General features: G+C 45.4%; 1 protein-coding gene across 2 annotated transcripts in view; it reads right to left on the bottom strand.

The window, feature by feature from the left end:
• Positions 1-7,664: 7,664 nt before the first annotated feature.
• NCAPH (non-SMC condensin I complex subunit H) overlaps positions 7,665-24,380 on the bottom strand; it is a 33,409-nt gene continuing 16,693 nt past the window's right edge. The window contains exons 10-18 of one of the 2 annotated variants that reach the window (XM_060653794.2): positions 20,871-21,019; positions 20,413-20,519; positions 19,174-19,296; positions 16,228-16,338; positions 14,857-15,039; positions 14,085-14,198; positions 11,812-11,903; positions 11,399-11,474; positions 7,665-8,191 (exon numbers count right to left, since the gene is read on the bottom strand). In XM_060653794.2, coding sequence (XP_060509777.1) covers positions 8,132-8,191; positions 11,399-11,474; positions 11,812-11,903; positions 14,085-14,198; positions 14,857-15,039; positions 16,228-16,338; positions 19,174-19,296; positions 20,413-20,519; positions 20,871-21,019 — 1,015 coding nt within the window. In that variant the 3' untranslated portion in view covers positions 7,665-8,131. The remainder of the gene's footprint in view (positions 8,192-11,398; positions 11,475-11,811; positions 11,904-14,084; positions 14,199-14,856; positions 15,040-16,227; positions 16,339-19,173; positions 19,297-20,412; positions 20,520-20,870; positions 21,020-24,380) is intronic. The other variant, XM_060653800.2, reaches the window with a different exon arrangement.

Below are 24,380 nucleotides of genomic sequence, written 5' to 3'. Positions count from 1 at the left end.
GGACCGCTAGGATTTCAGTAGAGGCAGGGAGTGGGGGAGATTTCAAGGGCATACAGAAGCAGCAAAAGTAGGAAGGTAGGAAGACAGGGATATATTCTAGGAACTGTTAAGAACAATTCAGATGAATGAAGTCCAAATGTGAGGAATGAAACAGTGTAATAATTTGGATAGATATAATGCAGAATCTCTTGAAAAAATAATGCCATTGTAAAGAGCTTTTTCTTTATTCTTGGAGACAATAGGAAGCCATACAGATTTCTGGTTCGGGAGGGTTAAGTTTGTTTTTACATCTGTATAGCAGGTGTTTGATTAGAGAGACTAACATTTAGATTAAGCAAAAAAAAAAAAAAAAAAAAAAAAAAACCAAAAAAACAAAAAAACCCCTACCGTGTATCATGTGGCAAGCACTTGTAAAGTGCCACTTTAGCATACGTGGTCTCATTTAATCCCCATACAGCCCTATTAGATATATTTATTTCCCCCATTTTACCAATGAAGAAATCGAGGCCCAGGGAAGATAACTGACTTGCCTGGCCTCACCTGCCTCAAAGCCAGCCTGTCTCATTCCAGATCCTCTGCACAGGGGCTTCCTCACAGAGCTGGGTATGAGGAAGGTCATTCTCACAGTACTAGGCAATGTGTAGGTGGGAGAGTGGGATGTAGGGGAGACCAGAGACAGGGAGTAGAGCTGGGAGGCCATCGAAGAAGGCAGAGCAAGAGGTTAGGTGTGCCTGATGGGGGTTCCACCGGCAGGGGTAATGAAATGTTAGAAATGCGAGTGAAATTCAAAGGCACTGGGTGATTGGTATATCCAGGAGGCTGTTAGGTTGCCTGAACTCTTGGGTTGGGAAAGAGGAGTGCTGGGTTGCCCAAAAGCTCCCGGTAACTTGCGTATTAGGTAGTGAAATGCCTCCTGACCCAGGATTGAACATTCACATTATAGGGTTTGAGTGAGGCTAAATTAAACGACTCCAGTAAACACAGCGTCCTATGTGGAGAAGGGATTCAGTAAATCCCGTGTGCCTAGAACAGTAACCCAGTAACGCACACTTTTGAACTACTCCATTCATTCACTTCTTCATTCAGCAAAATTTTATTGTGTCCTATGTGCCATTCACCACGCTAGGTTCCAGGGCTGTATCAGCAACAAGTCAGATATTATATGCACGTGCACGTAAGATTTAACCATGTAGTGACATAATTTATTTTCTAATTAATTTATCTGGTGTATGTTTCTCAACGGGATCAGCTGCCTTTCCAGGTCTTCACCTTAGGAAGCAATGCCCTGGCATTAACCAAGAGGCAGTTTGATGTGGTGATTAAAAGCATGGACTCTTGTGTCAGACTGCTGGGGTTCAAATCCCAGCATCCCCCCTTACCAGCTGTGCAATCTTAGGCATCACTTGTGGAACGGAGATCGTCTTACCTACCGTAGGCTTGCTGGGCACCTAGAACTCCACCAGGAAGTAGAAAGGATCAAGTGTTGTCCAACACAGCTGCATTTCTCAAAAGCATTTATGAAGTACTTTGTGTTTGGAGGCAGTTTGTGACTCGAACACAGGCGAATGGTCTCATTTTTTTTTTTTTTTTTTTGTCATATCCTTGCTTTACTATAAATGGTCTTACCTGATGGCCCTGCCACACAGCTAACTTGGTTCCGAATGACTGTTGGCTCTTTCCTAGACTCTACCCACCCCCCCCCCACAAAGAAGATAACAGTTTGCCAGGATCAGGTGCATCCAGTAGCACGGTTGTAGGTTGGGTGGCTGTGCCAGAATGTTCTGTGTTTGGGGCCACATTGTCAGGCCAAGCGTGTGACTTATTTGCAGGGCTTCCTGAGAACTCATGTGATGCACAGGTTGCTTGTTCAGAAATGAAATGGTGTCCTAACTATATATAAACATAGGCAGTCGTCATATGTCAAGGTGTGGCTCATACTGGTTCTGTGATGGAACCATTCCTAACGAGGCGGCCGGTGGCCTGCAGTTTTGAGGACTGGCTTCTGCCACAGATGGAGGACAGACTCGTGTAGCAAAGCTGACTCTCCTGCTTGTACTGGGCAGTACCTCTGCTAGGCTTTCCCTTCCCTTCCGTACCATCCCATTCCCTCCAATTCCCATTGCAGAGCAGAAGTTTCTTTTAAAAGAAAGCACGGGGAGGCCTGGCTGGCTCAGTCAGAAGAGCACGCAGCTCTTGATCTCAGGGTTGTGAATCCAAGCCCCACGCCTCGTGTAGAGATTACTTACATAAACTTAAAAATGAATGAATGAAAAAAAATGAATGAATGAATGAATGAGAGGGATAAAGGGAGACACAGAACATACCTGCACTGCATGTTGCTGCATTCTTGCCCATCTTCCTCTCTGGGCACTGATTTTCTTTCATCTTGGCAGCTCTAAGTCCGTGCCCATTAATCTCTCCAAGCCCCGGACTGCTGGTTGGGACTAAAGCCAGATCCCAAGCCCCAGTCACTTTTTCCTGAAGCACCGTGGCCTTCAGCACGGACGCAGTACTTGCCAGGCGCTTGTGACTGGGCCCAGGATGAGGAGGATCGCCAAGTGCAAGCTCTTCCCAGGGACAGACACCAGCAGCGGAGGGCAGGCTGAGTGAAGAAGGCTTGGAATGCTGATTCCTGCCAGAGACCCATGTGCCGAGGAGATGGGCAACGAAAGCATACCAGTGTGCCCCATCACACTGGTACCTCAGAAGCCGCTTGGGGCTCCTCTCCATGTGCTCCTCTCCCCCTCTCTCCACCAGAGGTAAACCCTTCCCTGACTTTTATATTAGCCATTCTCTTGCTTTTCTTCGTAGTCTTACTAGTTACGTAGGATCTCTAAACAACGTATTGCTCAGTTTTAAGAAAATGAGTAGCAAACACCATACCCCACTGTGCAAAGAAAGGGCAATTTGGTCCCAATAGATGGAGCATCAGAAGGTCAAAGCAGAATGTCTGCATCAGAGGCTGGCCTCGACTCCCCTGAGCATCTATGGGGCCACGCCAGGCAGTGAGTGGGCGAGGCCACAAAGGAGGCCTGGAAGCACGGGGTTCAGGACACTTGGGCACCTAGCAGGGTCTTGGTGTGGACCAGTACAGCTTCTTGGAAAGGGGTACGTGTGAGGGTTGTTCTGTTGTCTTTTAAACATTGTATGACCCATGGGGCGCCTGGGTGGCTCCATCGGTTGGGCGACCGACTTTGGCTCAGGTCATGACCTCACCGTTCGTGAGTTCGAGCCCTGCTTCGGGCTCTGTGCTGACAGCTCAGAGCCTGGAGCCTGCTTCGGATTCTGTATCTCCCTCTCTCTCTGCCCCTCCCCTGCTCATTCTCTGTCTCTCTCTGTCTGAAAAAAATAAAAATAAATTATAAAAAAAAAAAAAGATTTTCTCTGTTCTTTCTGGGCCCCCAAATTGTCATGTGTGGGACATACCTAGCGACCCTCCTAAGTCCTCTCCATTCTTTTCCAGCCGTTGGCATTTTTACTCCAATTCGGGGACATTGCTTCTGTTTTATCCTTCAGTCTCAGTAGCACCTGCCACACCGCACACCCCTCATTCCACATCCCTGCGTCCCTTGTCAGCCTGGAACACCTGTGGCAGGTCTCAACCCTTCAAGGCAGACGGCCGCCACCTCTTCCTCAAGGCCTCCCTGGGCTTCACCTTCAGGGTCAGTTGAACATTTACCAGTATCTCACCGAAATAGGTGAACAAATATAAATAAAGCCTATTTCAAAGAGAAGCATGAAGGAAGGATTCTAGAATCCTTAGAGATGAGACCTACCCTTGCCAGCTCTGAGGTAATCATCCTGATGAAGTCTGGGGGTGACAGTGGGGTGACCCGGAGCTGACGGCCAAGAGAGAATTCTCGAAGACATCCTTGGTGCAAAGAGGTGACTTTATTAAAGCACAGGGACAGGACCTATGGGCAGGAAGAGCTGCATGGGGTTGTGACGGATAACTCATTATATACCCTCAGGTTGGGAGGGGGTCAGGGATAGAGTAAGTCTCTAAGGTATTTGGGAAGCAAGGTTTCCAGGACCTTGAGGGGCTAGCTGTTGCTAGGGAAACACCATTTATTACCTTTTAGTAAAACCTCAGGCATAAGACCCTTCAGATGTATATGGGGAGGCCATAAGCTTGGAGGATGATTGCCAGCATATATCTTGGGGCAGTTGAGATAAAGGAAGTAGACTTAACAGGATCCTCAAGGTTGGGATAATGTTAAGCCAAGGTTCTCTTTTGCCCCTAGCATAGTGTCATCATCGAGGCAGCTGAGTTCCTAGAGAACGTCACTCTGCTGGTCCTAAGGACTTGTCAATGGGCTACAGGCAGTAAGGAAATTTAATTTTACATTTGCCTTAGTTTCCCACATCATCATGGCAAGCGCTTAAACCCCGTTCCTTTGTTCTTGGGTAACCAGGCGTGTCCGAGGACTATCACACACATTCCACCTGTGATGGGGGTGCTGTTAGCTTGTATTTTGCCCTCAGCTTGCCCCCCACGCTCCCTCATCAGTCCCTCAGCTCCAACCCACCCTCTATTCTGTGCCACTCTGCAAGCCCCATTTCTGCTTTGCCAGCCACTCCCAGCCAGGTTATGCCAACGGGAGGCACTTGAATGAGACTGCAGGGCTGGAGAAAAAAGGACTCGCTCCTTCCTGTCCGCTTCCTGATCCTGTGAGCATCACCCAGTGGTGCTTCCTCATGTCATTAGCGGCCCACCGATCTTCCAGCACCCAGCACCAGCTTCGCCATGTCCCCCTTAGACACCATCATTAGCTGGGCAGCACCCTTCCTCAGGGGCCAGTTTCTGCTCCGCAGAGCCCTCTTCGAAGTTTTCCTTTGCTCCTTTTGTTTTCCCAGCCCTGGGGCCACTGTTTGCTTCTAGCAGTTGCTACTTTAGATGCCCTATATACCTAGCAAACAGTTCTTTATAGTAAGTTCTTTATTCATGTTCTAGGTTTCTGTCTCCTGACTAGATCCTGTTACAACTCCCATCTTTATTTTACAGAAACTGTATTTTACAGGAGGGGACTGCAACCCAGAGGGACACTTTTAAGGCAATATCCTGAATTCAGTGTGGGACTGCAACCCAGAGGCAACCCAGATATTTAAGGCAATATCCTGAATTCAGTGTTCTTATTCATCTGTAAGAAGAGGGGATGGTTTCCCAAACGGGGCTTCCATTTTGGCAAAGGAGTAGTTCTCGCGTATTTTTGCCCAGGACACCCCCACTGGTGAGGCTGAGCATTTCAGCCCGGTGGCTTCATGTGTCTTTTCCACACTGGCTGCATTTCCTCCTGCCACAGGGGGACTCTCCTCCATTGTTTTTGTGTTCTGATCGCACCTTCAGCAGGAAGAGGGAGGGCATTCTGATGCCTTAGTGTTTCCTTCCAGGGAATGGCCTCCTTCTCCTCCTCTGATTCTGCAGGATTTTTAATTCCTAAGGAACTGTGACCAGATCTCACTTTGGAAAACCCGGTTGTAAATGAACTCCACTCATCCTTATCCAGGAAAAACAATCTCTAATGTTAGGGAAACGATTTCTGTTATGAAAAAGTACTCTGCGCTCGGACTCGGAAGATCTGGAACAGCTTGCTCCCAGAGCCTCCTGACAAGCAGGGAAAATTGGGAAACCGTTCTATTTCCTTCCTGGGGAAGTAAAAAAAAAAAAAAAGCTTGTTTAGCAGAGCTCCAGAAGGAAACTTTCCGTTCAGGCATCCCCAAAGGACAGAGGAAGTTTATCTTCATTGGAAATGCGACCTGCCCCCCCCCCCCCCCCCCGCAGCTCCTCGTAGTCTGAATTATCATTGCAGAGAGGGTGCAAGGACATCATAAGCAAGAAGAGACACTTAATCTCGAATGAACAGTGTTAAGATATCAACCCACTGAGAGAGGTACTGAGAGAGGTACCACGTGGCCTATGACAGAGACACAAATGCAGTACTGTCCCATTTAACCTGACAAAGGTTTTTCCTCTGATTTGAGACTTTGTGCATATGGAAATCTTACAAAGGCATGCAAATGAAATCGCCTTTTCCTTCAGAATTTTTTTTTTTTTTTTTTTTTTTTTTTTTGAGAGAGAGGCCCTATGAGTGAGGAAGGGGCAAGGAGAGAGGGAGACACAGAATCCAAAGCAAGCTCCAGGCTCCGAGCTGCCAGCACAGAGCCCAACGCGGGGCTCGAACCCACGAACCGCAAGATCATGACCTGAGCCAAAGTAGGACGCTGAGCCACCCAAGCACCCCATGTCATAAATCATTTTTATTTTTAAAAAATTTTTTTTAACTTTTATTTTTGAGACAGAGAGAGACAGAGCATGAATGGGGGAGGGGCAGAGAGAGAGGGAGACACAGAATCCGAAGCAGGCTCCAGGCTCTGAGCCATCAGCCCAGAGCCCGACACAGGGCTCGAACTCATGGACCGCGCGATCGTGACCTGAGCTGAAGTCGGACGCTCAACCAACTGAGCCACCCAGGCGCCCCTTTTAAAAAAATTTTTTTTTAACATTTATTTATTTTTGAGACAGAGAGAGACAGAGCATGAATGGGGGAGGGGCAGAGAGAGAGGGTAAATCATTTTTATCAAAAAGAATAAAATGTGATCAACTCAGCACTGTTGGAAGAATCCGAGGCAGCTTGGTGACTGGAGCCCAGAGGAGCACTTTGCTTCTCTAGTCAGCTATGAGCAGTGCATGTGGTACACCTGATGTGCAGATGAACAAACACAGGCTCTTCCTTGCTTTACTGAACAGAATCATCCCTGGGAAACAGGACTAGAGAGGAGTGTACAGGCTTGGCTGGTTGCGCTCCCAGAAGTAAGAGCAGAGCAGGAGAGGCAGTGCTCACCTGGCAGGGGAAAGGCGTGGGGGGCTTCAGCCCCAGCAGGACAGGGATCCTCACTCAGCATCACCGCCTTTTCCTCTAACGCATGTTCATAAGTCTACCCTCTCAATGTGGCAGAACCGGTAACATTTTTTGGACACGATTTGGGAAGCACGTTCTGGGGTGTGTTTTGTGTGGTTTTTGGCTTAGAAATAAGTTCTTTATTATCAAGAGCTATTGCCAGTCAAATACCTCACTGCTTCTGATCTAACATCCAAGATCTCTATTTACCCAGTGAGTGGTGACAGGGTGCTCTGATAGACGGAGGACCTGCCAAGGAGAGAATTACTTGGATCAATGTCTACAGGCAGAGCCTGTGATCTGAGCAGCATATAGTGCCAGTGGCTAAGAACAGACTCTTAAGAAGCACATTAGTTCAAGATCAGTCTCTGACAGCTGTCTACCCTTAGGCAGGTTCCTTTACCTTCAAGTACCTATTTCTCCTCTGTAAGTGAGTGATGAAACTATGTTCCTCACAGAGATGCTAAGAAGGCTGAGTGAAGTAATCCACAGGAGGTAGCCGCTTAAACAAAGGTTAGCAATTTTTACCACCATCACCCTCCAGCAGAATTCATAGACCCAATGGACCCAATCTGGAAATCTGAACCTCCAGCCAGTGGTTTCTTTCTCCTCTACTGTTACAAGACCAATCTTCTCAGCCCTTAAGTGTTTCCTGCCTTTACTGACACACAGGTACCTCATCAAGCTAACAAGACTGCAACCCCCTTAAGGGAAAGCACCAGCTCTAAAACTTATCTAGAAGACAGTCAAATATTTTGTCAAGCATATGATTCAGAATGATTTTATTTAAGCAGACATAACATATATACATTTGTAAGTGCACAGACGATGTATTTTATGTACATGGCTTAGACAGCTGTTTAAAGACAACCAGTGCCCACTGGGAAATAATTTTCTACAAAAGTGTGGAAAAAAACAAAGATCAACTGAGGAGGCAAAAACTAGACATGAATTCAAAACATGGGTATAGGTTTTCATAATCAAGAGCAGTGCCTTCACCATCTCCTCCCTGTGGTCACCACAGGGCAGGAAACTTTAATCAAAGAGCTTCAGGGTGCTGGTTCCCAGACCGTGAGGAAGAGAAGGGAAGAGCAACAGATAAAAAACCCGGCACTTTGGTAGTGGGCTACAGCCTGGCCACAGGCCTGCCGCACTTGCAGCACCCAGAGTGGGGACGTCCCGGTCACCGAAGAAGCGATGAGCCCCTTTCTGCCAACTCTTCTCGGGCAAACTCAATCCCCTTGCCTCACAAGAATGTCGGAAAGGTCCTCAGTTCCTTCCAGCTTTAGATTCTGAAGGAAGATCAAACACATGAACAGATTCTAATCAAGGTAACAGGGTGGTGACTACAAAGAATGAACTTAGTCCCATGATTGTAAGAAAATTATGTTATAGCAAATATCATTTGCATAATAAAGCTAATTGCAAATCCTTGCCAACTGCAGGGGGAAAAAAGGCAAAAAGACTTCCTGGTGCTGGTTCCTGCAACAACCTCTCTCTGTAACGGGCCCAAGAGCTAAGCTATTTGCTCTGGAAGGAACGAAAAGTGGATGGGAAGCCACCAGGAGACACAACACATGCTTGTTAACCCTGTCCATGTGCGGCCTTGTCCAGGCCCTCCCCCTCCCTGCCCCATAACCTCATCCCTGAGGACGGCCGTGACAGCCCCCTCGCTCCATCTGCTCAGGCCTTTCCCTACCTCTCAGCTCTTCCCCCACCTAACACCCCCACTCTCCCACCCCATGAATTCCCCACCAATCCCAGGCACTTGTTTCCTTTAGGACCAAACAATTGCCAGAGGCGTGTCTTTCCTAAGCTCACCACAAGCATACCTCCCCTCACTTGGCACTGGAGGCAGGCACGATGTGCTGGCACTCAGCAACCACACCACCCTTTCTGGTGCACCTTCCTGTACTGCTAACGATGGAAAGCTGAAATCATACCCCCCTGAAGTGTGACTTCTACGACTCAGGTTCCAGAAGCGGTTCAGGTTTGGGTAATCAGTCACACCATATTGGCACTCAGGCCCACAGAGGTAGAGGAGACCCTGCGTCCACCACTGCACCCCACGCCCCGTCGCACTTCTCAGGGGAGCTCATTCCCAGAGTGGCTGATGAAGAATCCAGATGGGAGTGAAAGACAGGGAGAAAGAAGGCCACAAGAGAGTCATGTTCTGGTATTAAGCGTTGTGAAATTTCTCTTGGTGGTTCTAAACTGAGTTACCACACACCCCTGCAGACTATCATGGTAACTGACAGGGTCAATGTTACAGTCAAATCTTCTCAAACAGCCCAAAGCCAAGACCCAGCAATGGCCTCCCTCAGCGCTTAGCCCAAGGGTTTCTGGTCTGGTGCCATCTCCCCATCCTTTAAATGCTGAGCGCTCTGGGCCCCTAAAGACACACTCGATCACAGCACAACAATCCCGGCCCTGCTGTTGGGGGAAGCGGCGCAGTGCTGGAGCCAGAGCATTATGTGCCTCAGTGAGACCACAGAATCACCGATGCTTTTTAGCAGGGTTTCCTCGGCCCGGTCTATTTCGGAACCGAGTGTAGACCATACAGCCGCTCTCTCACAGGGAAGAGGCAGGCTTCTGCAGAGACACACAGCCCAGGGCAACACCGATTCTCAGACTGGTGCAATTGAGTGAAATCAGTAACATTCTCAATTTGGACTCAAGATGAGGGTTTCTGAGCTTTGGGGGCACCCTGTGCTTTAGGAGCCTGTATGTGCTAGGAGAACACACCCAGAGGGAGAGTTCACCAGCACCTACGTCCGTAAAGATGGTGTGAGGTTCCAGGCCTCCCCCAGAACAGCTTTACAGTCACACTTCTGAATGTCAGACAGATGGATGGCTTGTGTGCCCTCCTCTTCAGATGGGGAATCCTCCTCAGAGCCATTTGTGGATTTCTTGTCAGGATGATAATATCTTTTTGTTTTTTTTTTTTCCTCCTAGTTATTCTTTCTTCATGTAGTTTGCTTCTGACATTGGATAAGTTGGAACATGTCAAGAATCACACGGAGCCATTCTCACTGCCATCTCCCACAACCACGGATGGGGCTGTGTGTCCCCTAGCCTTGTCTTCAGGACTTCTGAACAGGGCACATGATCTCTGCAGTCAGCCACTGCTGCTTACCACCTTTCACCCTGCAGCCATGTGAGTTCAACGTTCCTGGGTCAATAATCAACCACGGTGACTCTAATGTATAAGCTCTTCCCGTCAGAAGCTAAGCTGGGTTGCTCTGTTCACGCCTCAGTAGTGAACGCCCGGGCCCAACAGTCAGCACCGTAGGTGCACACGCGCAGCACCTGTCCTGGCTCACTGGCTCTTCCACATCTCTTCCCCGCCCAGCCTCAAAACTAGCTTCTGCCAAATGGACACTTTCTTCTTCTTCAGTGAGGTCATGAGCTTCGAAAGAGAAAAAGTGGTCCCTGACTCCCAGTGGGAGGTCCACGTGGATAGGCTGAAGGCTATCCTACACGGGTCATCCTGCAAGGGAACCTCTCGCCTTCGGGCCCAGCAGTCAGTCCAAGCAAGCCCAGAGCTGCGAAACAGCCGATCATTGCGTCATTTTAATTACGAGGCCAGAGGTCAGGCACTGGCACACAGGAAATCCTGGGTGCTTCTGCAGCACCCCATTTTTGCTGGCATTCCAGTGCAATCTTATCGATCCTCTCAAACCACTCTTCAGTGTTCAGACAGGCGCCACACTCTCGGCTCTGGGGCAGGGTTCCGGTCTTGGAGGAGGTTAGAATCCACAGCTGTGGTGCACGATAGCAGCGAGACATGCCCAGCCCTAGTGATGCTCTACTTCAAGAGCCAAAGTCTACGTGAGGGACCGGCTGCCTAAGGACACAAAAGGATACAAAGGGTACAAAGCCTCACGCAGTGCCACTTGTTGGGGCTTGTTGCTGGCTGCCTCACCGGGCTGCCTCCTGGGTAGCTGCCACCACACTCTTGGGAAGATGGGTCCCTGCCCGCTCTTCTGGTGACTGTGCCACGACTGCTCAGTTCTGCTGGCTGGCGTGGCACACTGCGGAGCCTGGCATTGTTGGTGGTGCAGCCCTGCTGGCCATGGCCTCCATGTCTCACTATCCTCTCCCTGCATCAATTTTCCTTTCATCCTCACCTGGCCCTCCGTCCTCCACCACATCTCCATGTGTCTTGACTTTGGCACCGGCAGGATTTGCCCTTTAAAGCCTCCGACACCCAAAAATACAAAAGCACTTTATGCTTTAAAGTTGGGAACTGACAGATCACAATTCAGCACCTAAAAATTTCCCCAGTTGGGTCCTCCTCATTATTTTCATTGCTAATCACACCAAGTGGCCTTTTTCTAAGTCACTTCTAAGTGCATGGTTAATCCTCTGGGTTGAAAGTACTGCGTGAGTCACTGTATTTAAGATGTCCTATGAGGTTGCCCGTGAGAGATCTAATTAAGAGCTCAAACAGGTTGCGATGAACACAGAATACTCCCACGCTTACCAGATTTACCTACCTTTTCATTGGCTAAATGTAGGAGACAGGCAAAGGCCAGAGGTATAGAGAGGTTCTGAGCCATGAGGGGAGGCAAACTATAAAACAAAGAGGCAAGTATTCAGCTGGGTCACTGCAGTTCTAGGAACAAAGGCTCTTTCATCAAGTATGAATACACATGTCCAGTGAACAAACTAAGCAGAAACAAAGAAATATTTCAGATGCATCTTATAAGCAGGTTCTTCTAGTTTCTCATTTGGAAATAAAATATCACTTGTCCCATTCCAGTCAATGGTGCAGAAAAATGCCTTTTTAAAAGTTGGTCTCTATTAACTCATTTCACAATGCAAAGAAGACACGGAAAAACTGCCCCAAGTATTAAGAGAGCAGAGTGTGTGCAGAGGGTCTGTCAGCCCTGCGGTCACTGGCACGCACCTCTTCTGCAGATCCTTTGTGAGCCTGCTGAGCATCTTCTCATCAGCCACCTTTCCCATGTCCCCTTCTTTTCCAGTTTCACTGTGGTTTGTCTAACAGAAGAAGGATATTGACAACTCCGATATGTAGGACCAGTTCACTTTCGAGAAAGCAACATAAACCTAAAGATTGTATCTCCAAAAAGTCTACATCTGAATGAAACCACATTTTCTAAGTTACATCTTAAAGAAAAGGGACCCATAAGGGGACTCCATTCCTTAGCCCTGCACCAGGACACTGACTACCAAGTGATGGTAAATGTTGATGTCAATGCCAGTGTAATCCCAGTAAAGGAAAAATTGCAAAAAGTCTTCTAGTTTTCTCTGAGGAAAAAAATACAAAACAACAAAAGCCATGATCATTTATAGTTTCAACTGGCCTAACGCAGCCAAGGGCAGCACAGAATCCATAATCCATACGGCAAGCAGTTATCAAAGGATGTCATGTCTCGTATTTGTGTTACAATAATTCAGAATGTGTACATGGTGGGTGGGATGGGGAGGCAGGACAGGATGGGTGACAGTATACATAAAACAGTGATAGTTATCAGAAGTAGGTGTTCACTATACTATTCTCTCTCTACAAATATGTTTGAGTATTTTCGTGATAAAAGACTTTTTAAAAAAGGATAAATTCTTAGTTAACCATAATCCCTGGAGTAGAGGGTATTCTAAGTTGTTTAAATTCAAAGTTTGGGGTGCCTGAGTGGCGCAGTCAGTTGAGTGTCCAACTCACTTTTGGCTCAGGTCATGATCCCAGGGTTGTGGGATCAAGCCCCACATCGGGCTCTGTGCTGAGCATGGAGCCTGCTTAAGATATTCCCTCCCTCCCTCCCTCTCTCTCTCCTTCTCCCTCCTACCCCCCACCCCCCCTCCCTGGTCGCGTGCTGTCTCTCTAAAAATAAAATAAATCTTTAGGGGTGTCTGGGTAGCTCAATCAGTTAAGCATCCGACTTTGGCTCAGGTCATGATCTCTGTGAGTTCCAGCCCCGCAGCAGGCTCTGTGCTGACAGTTCACAGCCTGGAGCCTGCTTCTGTGTGTGTCTCTCTCTCTGCCCCTTCCCAGCTTGTGCTCTGTCTTCCTCTTTCAAAAATAAATAAACGCTTAAAAACAAACAAACAAACCTTTAAAAAATAAATAAATCTTCAAAATAAATATATAAATAAATAAACTCAAAGTTTACGTAGAACCCCTTTCCTACTTTTTTTATTTTTAATTTTTTAAGATGTTTTATTATTTATTTTCGAGAGAGAGACAGAGACAGAGTGTGAGCGGACACACTCTGAGAGAGAAAGAGGGAGACACAGAATCCAAAGCAGGCTCCGGTCACTGAGCTGTCATCACAGAGCCTGACGCGGGGCTCAAACTCATAAGCTGTGAGATCATAACCTGAGCCAAAGTTGGACACTTAACCGACTGAGCTACCCAGGCACCCCACCCCTTTTCTACTTTGTAAAAAGCGCATTTCCCTTACATTTGCATCCTATTCAGTTTTAGGCATATGATTGGAGCCTTAGCTGATATGTAGGACTACACAACTCAGGGTCCTCAGTCAAAGCATGATTTTCACTTCTCAGCCAACAGGAGAAGGTATAGGAGAACGGGTTGGGTTTGGAAAGCTCAGAACATTGCCTGAGCATTAGCGGTCCAATAGAGAGGATGGAAGGATTCTGGTTAACTGAAAGTTACATTTAGTTGGAAAGAGTCAGTCAAGGTTTCACCTTGTTCTGAAGGAGAAAGAGACAATTTGACAAAATTGTTTTTTACTATTTTCCTACTTTGATTATATTTCCCAAATCAAGAAGTATTAGATCAAAGGGCTTAAACATTTTATGGCACCTGAGATGTTAGAATTTGCTTTCCAAAAGGGTCATTTATCAACTTAAATTGCACCAGCAGTGAGTAAATGCTCCAAGCTTTTCCTCAACTCTGTACTGAAAAAATTGTTTAACTGCTAAAGTTGCTATTTTAAAGGAGCCTAAAATGCTTTCATCTGTATTTTTTGATTACCAGCAAGGCTGAATAATGTCACATGCATTAGTTTACCATCTGCATCGCCTTTGGTGTGACTTGCGTGTTCATATACTTGGTTCATTTCTCTTTCGGAGGTGTGAAATTTCTTTGTATTTCTGAATGAATGCTTTCTGAATTCACGCCACTGATCTTAGAGCCTTAACCATGAGCTATTCCCCTCCCACATGCCGGGCACCTAGAGAGTAAGCAGAACATGTTACCTCCGCGTCTGCATGCTTGGAGAACTCTGTCAGCAAACTCCACATGCTTTGCTTCAACTTCTTCATGTCCATCTTTTTGGCAGTCTTGGCATAATGGATTTCAATTTTATTTACCTGCAATAGATATATAACCAAGTAAAACTAAGTAAAATAAAAAAAAACATTTACCATCAACCCATTGTAAAATCAAAAGTCTGGAGTTCAAATAAAGAATCTAGTTTGGTTTAATCCAAGGAGTTCTAGAACTTCCTTTGGATATACCAAAATAGAGTCCCTTCCTTTAATCTAATTTCTTGTTGATCAAGTATAATCTACATTAAGACTAACCTGGAATCCCAGTGTAAGAGACATAGGTCAATCAAATATATATGAAATCACCAAGCCTGTCACTTGGTACGGGACAGATGCTTAATGCATGATAATTTAATACAAATTGAATCTGGCCAAGATTTTCCAGAGACAAATAGCTAGCCTCACGCAATCAGCACAGAAACCGATTTTCCCTGCCTGCAGCCTTCATTCACATACTTTACCACTTTGCCCCTAGTTATATGGTTTATCACAATCTCTGGAGAGATGACTAATTCTACACATACTTAATTAGCATCAGCTCATTCCCAACACAGCCCTACTTAAGAGTCAGCCACTTAAAGAGCAACGACTTAAAATAGAGGGGGAAAAAAAAAAAAAATCAAGCCCAGACCAATATGACTCTCATATAGGAGGCAAATTAAATAGATCTCAGGCAAACAATATAATTCTCGGCTTTCACCTCTACCTTCTGAGGTTCAGCTACCAGATTCGACTCCCCATAAGTGGTGATGTCCAATCCTTGGACTTCAGGGATATCATCATCCTCTTGTGTTGTTTTAGGTGGATGGCAAGATGTAAGGTCAAAGGTCCCAACTGGTCCCACAAATAAATCATCCGACTCTTCATAATCACTGTCAGCAGCCTGGGAAAGAAAACAGTTCTTCAAGTTTGGCAGAAGCTGTCTGAGAGGCTTAGAAGTATCCTTGAAAAAGACTGTATTTACACATCAAGAGCAGAGCACCTGAGAATTCATTGTGTGAGTCAACCCTACGATGGACTTCTAGGTGCCTCTACTTATCTTCCTGTTATACATAAACCCTAAGAGGAAAGCTAGCTGTTAACTAAGACCTCTAGAGCAAGTTAAAAGGAATTCAATAATCACAACTGCCAGTATCACCTTTGGCTTCAGGCCAACTTAAGATTTCATTTTATAGAAAGCATTCTTGAAACACTGGAGATCTGACCCACATCCCTCACCCAATGTGAGCACAAGAGTCGCCAGGGGTCTCCAGCCGGCCACAGGATTCCTGTCCGGGAGCCATGAAAAATTCATTTTTGGACCAAGGCCAGCAGGGATGGATCAGATCTCTGGGCTGGGACCTAGGACTTGTTTTTAGCAGTGATTCTTTTTTAGGGTGATTCTTAAACACCCGGAAAGTTTGAGAAGCACTCAAGAGGTCTGGATTTTCACTAAAATGTAACAACGCAATTCTCCACGTAAGATGGTAAGGTGAACAAACTATTCTGCAGTTCTTGTCCCTCTCCCTACAGGGACACAGATGAGGCCTAATATTTTCCCCCTTTCTGTTATTTACATTCGCTATCTCATTAGTGGACTCACAGTAGGAATACTGAGATTATTTAGCCTAAACCTAGATCTAAATTTGGGGAGTAGCTTGTATAAGTTTGCAATGTAAGAACCAAAATCAGAGCTAGAAGCCTAGTCTCCTGAATCTACCCCATAGACTTTTTGCCTATCAGATCACACCATCTTCACATGTCTATGTGCTCTGTCTCCCTAGCCGAAATACTAGCTCCTCAGAGCAGGAAGAGTATTTTCCTTTGAAATCCCAAAATAGCCAAGATAAGTGCTTTGCACAGGCTAAAGATATTGACTGGTTTATGATCATTCGCTTTCCGCATGTAGGACTGGTGGCAAAGCAGGCCAAGGTTTTGGCTGTTTCCTCACCTTTGCTCATTCCCTGATGCCTGGGGCAGGGCAGGCAGCCACAAACTCCCCACCTGATTTAGAATTTCCTGCAGCTTTCCACCATATAGGAAAGAAGGCTCTTCCGCTTAGAAGAGAGGACAGAGCTCTTCTCTCCTTTACCTGTAATCCAGGGCAAAAGTTGGAGGTGTCGTTAGGGTTGTTGTAATCATAGTCTCCAATTTCTTCATAATGTTCAGTTCCTGCCCTCTGGCCTTGGGCCATCTTAAGTAACTAGAATGAAGGAAAGAATAACAGTAGAAAGCAATTTCTAGGAAAGCATCTCTAAACTAAGATGGACAATAACCTTAGTTCTTATGATCAATCTCCTAGAATTATAGAATTTTAGGGGTGTCTGGGTGGCTCAGCCGGTTAAGCGTCTGACTTCAGCTCAGGTCATGATCTCACGGTTCGTGAGTTTGAGCCCCACGTCGGGCTCTGTGCTGACAGCCCAGAGCCTGGATGGAACTTGCTTCAGATTCTGTGTCTCCCTCTCTCTCTGCCCCTTCCCTGCTCACACTCTGTCTCTATCTCTCAACAATAAAAATGTTAAAAAAGGGGCGCCTGGGTGGTTCAGTCGGTTAAGTGGCCAACTTCGGCTCAGGTCACGATCTCGCGGTCCGTGAGTTCGAGCCCCGCGTCGGGCTCTGTGCTGACCGCTCAGAGCCTGGAGCCTGTTTCGGATTCTGTGTCTCCCTCTCTCTGACCCTCCCCTGTTCATGCTCTGTCTCTCTCTGTCTCAAAAATAAATAAACATTAAAAAAAAAAAAAAAAATTAAAAAAAATGTTAAAAAAAAAATTAAAAAAAAAATAGAATTATAGAATTTTAGAGTTCTAAGGGCCCTGAAAAGTCATCTTAATCCTGACAACTTCAACTGCACAGCTCCGTTCTAGAGCAAGCCCTGGGGTAGCAGGGCTTGGAGACTCCATCCAACCCAAATAAACCAGAGAGCTAGTGTGCAATTAGGTCTGTGCACAACTTTATTGGAAAGGGTTTCTTCATTAAAAACAAAACTGCCTAAAGCTATCTGAAAAGAAGTCAACTTGGTTGCCGCTCGAGCAATTCTGAGAAAACCCATTCACAATTTTAATTCACAGGCAGCCTGTCTCATTTCTGAGACAATCATAAGAAGAAACATTCAGCTTTTTTCCCTGTTGTTACACACAGGGTCCTTGTTCTGCCTTCCAGAGCCTCAGAGAACAAGTCTGCCTCCTCCTTTGGGAATGCCTGTGACCACAGCCCTTCAGATATTTGCTGATCTTTAGACCAGTGATTTTTGCCTGAGGGGTTTCTTTGGGGAGAAGGACATGAGGCTGAAGGTATGTAGTTTACAAAGCATACTGAATATTTTAATACAACTCTATACCCAAAAGCAGCCAAAAAAAACCCTTCACAATGTTTTTATAATACAAATCCAAAAATAATATTCAGCAATAGGTATTTATTGTCTACTTTCTTCCACTGTTCCTCCTATAACACTATTTCTAAATCCCTCTCCATTTAGGATACTCTCCTCGAGGCACACTCTAAATTGTCCATAGTCTACAAAAAGTGTTTCAGGAAGGGAACATGACAACGGTTGCTATTAGAATCCCCTTGCAAGATATTAAACTGGATGGGTGGTTGATCTGTATAGTCTCTAACCAAATAGTGCTTATTAATCCAGCATCTAATTTCCAGGGTTTCCAGAGCTTAACAGTGATTTTCCCAGTGTAACTCTGCTGGGAAGGTCAGGGAACTCCAGCTCCTGCTGCCTGGCTGCCCTACCACACACCGTGTATTTGTTCCTATGGACAATCAGAAGCAAAAGTTCTTTCTCTATAAGAGACAATCATAAAACAAAAAACAAAAACAAAAAACCACCCCCTGGAATGCAATGTCTCAAAGACTTTGTTCTACCACCTTAACATCTGAATACGCAAATTCCCACCGAAGGCCACAATCTTCAAATGTTCACAATAAGGGCTTGAGGGAAAAGGGGGTGGCTTGTGGCCACAGAGAGCAGCTCCAGGCTGGGCAAGGTTTGAGAAGTGTCCTACCATTCTGCTCTTCCGCCACAGGGTTCCATTTTCTGATCAGAACGAGGGGGCTAGCATCTTACCAATACTGACCATAGCCATACTTTCTCATACTGCGGTTTTGTATCTCTTTCTGCACTTTTAAGAGTATTTCTATTAAGTAAACAGTGTTGATTAAAAAGGAAAATAAATTACTGTTGGTTTATAAAAACACAATGTGAGATATCAGTGATTTGGGGGAGCTGTATACATATCATTACGGTCTTGTACAGAAACAGGCAAAATAAGGAAAAGGAAACTGAAGACGGTTTGTGTATATGACGCCACAAGACTAGAACCACCAGGAATGCAAATGAATGGGGGTCTAGATAAATGAAAGCTAGCTTGAACCACTGACTGGTTGCCCTGGCAACAGTGACATGCGCTTGCTACCAGCATCACCAGAAGAACCACAGGCAGATGAAGCGAACGGCGACTAGGTACAGCACCAAGTGGTCTGGAGTGCTCATCTTAACAGAGGAGCCAGGAAGGTCGCGCAGCACTGGAGAACTCCCTGAGGACTGCACAGTCAGACACCGGCACCTACATCACCCCTCATGTCACAGTCTACACCCCGTCCACACCCTGACCATGAGGAAGGCAACGTGGGCTGGGAACAGCATCTGCCTAGTGAATCCACCACCTCAACAAGAAAGTAGAGAATCAAGCAATAACTAACATCTTGTAAGAACCTCAACAAAAGATTGTTTATCGCCCTAGCATTTCAGCGTGTAGGGCTCAGTGTCCATCCGGAGGTCTAACCAACTGATGTATTTCAAATCTTTGGTGTGCATCTATCCCATAAGCTTTCCCTTTAGCTCTGCTATACCCACTGCGTCTTCCAGTAACTGCCCTGGGCTAACACACATCTCTCCTCTCGCTCTCTCCTTTTCCTTAAAGGCACTGTCTGACAGTCACACTACCCATCATTCGATACCTCTGATGCTATCAGCAGGTTAGACAACAGCAGCAGCCTGAACGAACCAAGGAACAGTCTTATCCTGGTCTTACCCTGGTTCCTGGTTTGAGATGCAGCTGGACAAGATTATCAGTCTCATACAGGAAATCCGTAGGAAGAGTGGTAGCTCTCCAATTCTGATTCTCCAAAGTGGATTTGGTCAGAATAGTAGCAGCCTATTAAAAAAAAAAAGTTTTGGGGCGCCTGGGTGGCGCAGTCGGTTAAGCGTCCGACTTCAGCCAGGTCACGATCTCGCGGTCTGTGGGTTCGAGCCCCGCATCGGGCTCTGGGCTGATGGCTCAGAGCCTGGAGCCTGTTTCCGATTCTGTGTCTCCATCTCTCTCTGCCCCTCCCCCGTTCATGCTCTGTCTCTCTCTGTCCCAAAAATAAATAAAAAACGTTGAAAAAAAAAATTTAAAAAAAAAAAAAAAAAAGTTTTTAGGCATCTTTAATAAGAATGTTCTAAACATATATATATATATATATATATATATATATATATTTTTTTTTTTTTTTTTTTTTTTTTTTTGAGGAGCTTGGAAAGGATTTGGGCAGCACTAGTCTACTGTCAGAATTCCCAGTTCCATGTGAAAGAGTGATTTTGCTAGACATTATTCCTATTCTAAACCTGATTCTATCTGCCACTGAGTTCGGGTTTTTTTCTCAATTCCTCTAGAGACTGAGGGAGAATGAAACCATCTATTTACTCTAAAACTTATATTTGTAATTAATTGTTTAAAAAATCACATCTGTGGGGCATCTGGGTGGCTGTTGGTTAAGCGTCCAACTCTTGATTTTGGCTCAAGTCAGGATGTCGCCATTTTGAGTTTGAGTCCTGCACTGGGCTTCATGATGACAGCACAGAGTCTGCTTGGGATTCTCTCCTCCTTCTCTCTCTCTCTCTCTGCTCTTCTCTTGCTCACATACACTAGTGCTCTCTCCCTCTCTCAAAATAATAAATAAACTTAAAACAAAAATCACATCTAGGGGTGCCTGGGTGGCTCAGTTGGTTGAGTGTCTGACTTCAGCTCAGGCCATGATCTCACAGCCCATGAGTTCAAGCCCCACGTTGGGCTCTGTGCTGACAGCTCAGAGCTGGAGCCTGCTCTGGATTCTGTGTCTCCCTCTCTCTCTGCTCCTAACCCACTCGCATTCTGTTTCTGTCTCTCTCAAAATAAATAAATACTAAAAAAAAAAAAAAAAAAAAAAAAAAAAAAAATCACATCTGAAAAGAAAGAAGAGTAAAAAGAGTAATTTAAGAAAGCACATATGCTAATAAATCTAGCACAAACCTTTGTTTTTCGAAAATATATGTCAAAGTCAATATCATCATCAAAGTCAATTTCAAAATCTTTCTTTGTATTCTTCTTTTTGTTTTCTGATTTGGAGGCAGCATCATCTGCAGAAATGAACACAGACATCAATACCGTTCACCTCTGTGGACAATATTTACCCATTCTGCAGGATCCTTATCAATGGCAAAATACCATTTTTATCTGAACAACATAATGGCATTAGGAAAGGCAAACCACATACCTATTTCATCAACTGGTAATTTGTGGTCTTGCTAACAAAACACAATAAAAAATATGCTAATTAATCCCTTCCATTCAAAGATAGAATGCAAAACATAAAACGCTGGCAAGCCCTTCAGAGTTCTAGAGTCCTGCCTTGTAAGCTTGTGGTCATTCCCACACATGCTGGATGGTCACTGACACTACGTGTTCAAGTTCCATCTAGAAGTACATACGTTTGAGTCGGGGTCTAAAGCGCCAGTGATCCGGGCCAGCCCACATCGACATGGTACGGGGACTAAAATAGGAATATTCTCCAGGTTTCATGGACAGAAGGGGGCACATGGTCCTAATGTCTCCATCCCCAAGGGGAATCATTTCTTCCCTGTAACACACATGAAATCACATTTTTACATGTACAACCACGTACATGTCAATATATATAACACAATCATGCATTTACACGTAAAGCAGCATGTGAGGCAACTGAAGACTACCTACTCAGCTTTCACAGATGGGCAGGATTTCTAAGAGTTAGTTCAATATAAATACTTCATCGTTAAAAATCCTTTAGTTCTTACTTAGTCAAAGCGCTTTTGCTTCTCTTAATTTTATAACAATATGATCATAGCTATACAAGGAGGTTTTAAAGTGCTTCATAAAATGCAAGTTTACCCACTTGAGAGACAAGAAAAGTGGCAGAGAGAAAGTTGGACTGCACAGTTAATAAAATGCCAGAGCTGGGAGTTGGACACAATTCTCTGAATCAGCTTCAAGATCTTTCCATATGGAAGATTTCCCACCACACAAGATGATAATCTCTCTCTCATTCTTTCTTCACCATCCTTCCAAAAGTGAGGGCTCCAATAACACTAGTGTAATCTCTACCAAAAGTGAAACAGATGTTATTCTAATTTGTCCCCCAAATGATCGGGGTGGGGAGGGGCACTTGTAATCCGTTAAGCCATCTTAGCTTTATTCTTTGCTGTGTGTGAAGTCTAACTGGCCAGTCCAGCATGGCAGTTTTCGGTTGATTTTTCAACCTTTCTACAAGGTACTAGTATGTGCGAGGTAGCTTTCTCCTAAAGGCCCCTGACACATCAGAAAGTATGTTAGTGCTGCTATACTGCCCTCTAAAGGTAAAGGTAACAAGGGAACTTCAGGCACCAAGGGGTTTTTCATCCATACTGTGCGATCCATACACACAAATCCTCTTTACATCAAACCTTATGGAATAAGGTTAAAAAGTTTTAACAGGGGACTTCACCTGTATCTACAGAATATTTATTTAAGAACTAGGAAACTGGATTTGTATAATTATTGTGCAATTAAAACTTAATTTTAAAAATAAGAATATGCTCAAAAAAATTCACATTTCCAGTCTGTAGAACACCCATGTTACTGATAACAACTGTACTACACTGTGAGCTCCGGAGGGAGAAAGACGATGCCTTCAGTAGAATCTCTGCTCAATTCTCACAGATACTGTTCTGTTTTGGCAGTCATGCTGGGACTTTATTGGGAACTTATAGGCAAAGCTGTAAAGAGCTTGGCCCCCATCCCCTGAGAATCTGTGGGCCAGGGCAGGGCTAAGGCCCTTGAGGCTTGAACTCTAGCCATTTTATCTTACGATACACAATACTATGTGGCAGGCACCCTACTGGTCCTAAGTCCCTGACTCAACAACCAACCTACTTCATGGTCTATCCAGTTTTCAAGGCCTACCCCCCACCCCCATCAAGCTTCTCTAATCCCCTCTGGGGGAACTATTTCTTTTACCTGCTCCCCCACCGCAGGGCTCCTCCTTCAATTCAGCACCAGTTCAGCACATCACACTTTAACCTGCAGGGTAAAGGTCTCCTCCCAGTTGGCTTCTAGCACATCACCCAGCACTTAGCAAAATGCTTCATTCTTACATGCATGGAGCAGGCTGTGGTGGGCCCTGGAGTATAGACTAGGTCTGTAACCACAGCAAGCACCTGTACACAGAGAGATTGGCTAGAGCACACGTGGCCCACTGCTGCAGGAAGAGGGAATGCGCCCAAGATGCTGCTGGACATACAACACTTCTGTCAGGCCCGGCCTTGTTAACAGATGATGTGCACAGTTGTCCAAGTGTTGCCATCCAGGGACCAATAACATGGGGCATCCTACAGAACACTGGAATTTATAATTCAGCACTGCCATAACCCACCTTGAGCTAGAGAAGCCCTTAAAGACCTTTTAGTCCAGTACAGTGTTGTCATCACGGGTGCACAGTACAATCACCCAGGAAAAGTTTGGGAAATGTGACGAAGAGCCTGGCTTCAGGGACTCTCAGTGAAATGCTCTGGGGGGGAGCCTACTATCCAAAGTTCATTACATGCAGCCAGAATTGGCCAAAGGTGCTGAGTGATACCCAGCTCCATCCCAGCATTTAACTTCTCTGAGCCTGTTCCCCCATCTGTGAAGTGGGGATAACAGGACTTAATGATAAGGTTGTTGTAAGGCTTAAGAAATGACATTTTCTGCACTACGTAAATTATGGGAGGCAATGCAGGTAAGGCACCTGGCATGGGTCTGGCACAAAGCCAGAATAATATAGCACTCATGAGCTCAGACATTATTATCTAGTCCAAACCCTTCATTTTATGGATGAGAACACAAGACCCTAAAAGGTGATGCCACTTGCCTCTGTCCCACATCTCACATCTATCAATGACAGAGTCAAGTCTGTGCAGTTTAAATATTTACTGAGCTCTCGGGAAAGAACAGCACCAGGCCAAGGATAGGGATTTCAAGATGGACAAAACCTTAGGCTAGAACCTAAGCCCCCTGGCCCTAATGCACTCAGTAGGATGGACTCTACGATTTCATTCTGTTTGAAACTGGAGAGAAATGGAGACATTTATTCAAAATAACAAAATGGAAGTAACTAAAGCCCTTTGTTACCATCAACTCCTCAGATGCCAGGAAAAGTAACAGTTGTTCTCTGACATTTGAAAATGATATTAAAAGAGCTAATCCCACCAACCTGCCTACCATTTCTCACTTTGTAGAAGATAGGATGGGAACGGGGACAAGATTGCAAGTATACTAACAGTACAAACCAGGAGAAGAAAGGACGGTGCCAAAGGTCTTAGATGGTAGTTTTGCCTTGAGGTGCTAAATGTTTAGCCCATCACTATCTACTCCGATTTGAAGAGACATTATCAATCAAATCATTTTCCACATAAGCAGACAAATTATACGGGACAACTTCTAAGGTTTCACCCCATAGCAAACCAGCTTAGCTGTCCCCAGTCACAGGCACACAAAACTGCTGTAGGCACAGGGACTGTTCGTTTGTAGTCTTATGGAATCTCCCACACCCAAGCCTATTCATGACCTTTAGAGGCCCTTGGTACTACGTGATTATGATGCTTCCAAGCCATATTCAAAATTAAAACAATACTAATCTCTTCAGTACGTATAAAAAGGCCCAGAAAGCTCTGATTTTCTTCTATGCCTACTAGAGTAATAAAAAATTTAAATTACTACAGGCTAATTCCTCCTGCCCGATATGCTCAGTTTTATTTGCTTATTTAGTTTCCCCTGCTTTGCTTATCCCTGGTCTGCCTATCTGGTAACTGAACACTGCCCAGCCCCCCTTCTTTGCTTGACCCTGAAGAGGCAGGGGCCACTGTTTCTGTAAGCAGCACATAAGCCTGTTTGTGTCTATAACTGACATGCAGTGATGTAGCCAAAAGCCAGACTATGCGTCATGT

Source organism: Panthera onca, chromosome A3 (genome assembly GCF_046562875.1).
Source record: "Panthera onca isolate mPanOnc1 chromosome A3, mPanOnc1 haplotype 2, whole genome shotgun sequence".
In the NCBI taxonomy this organism is placed as follows: Eukaryota; Metazoa; Chordata; class Mammalia; order Carnivora; family Felidae; genus Panthera; species Panthera onca.
This window is presented reverse-complemented; position numbering and strand designations above follow the sequence as displayed.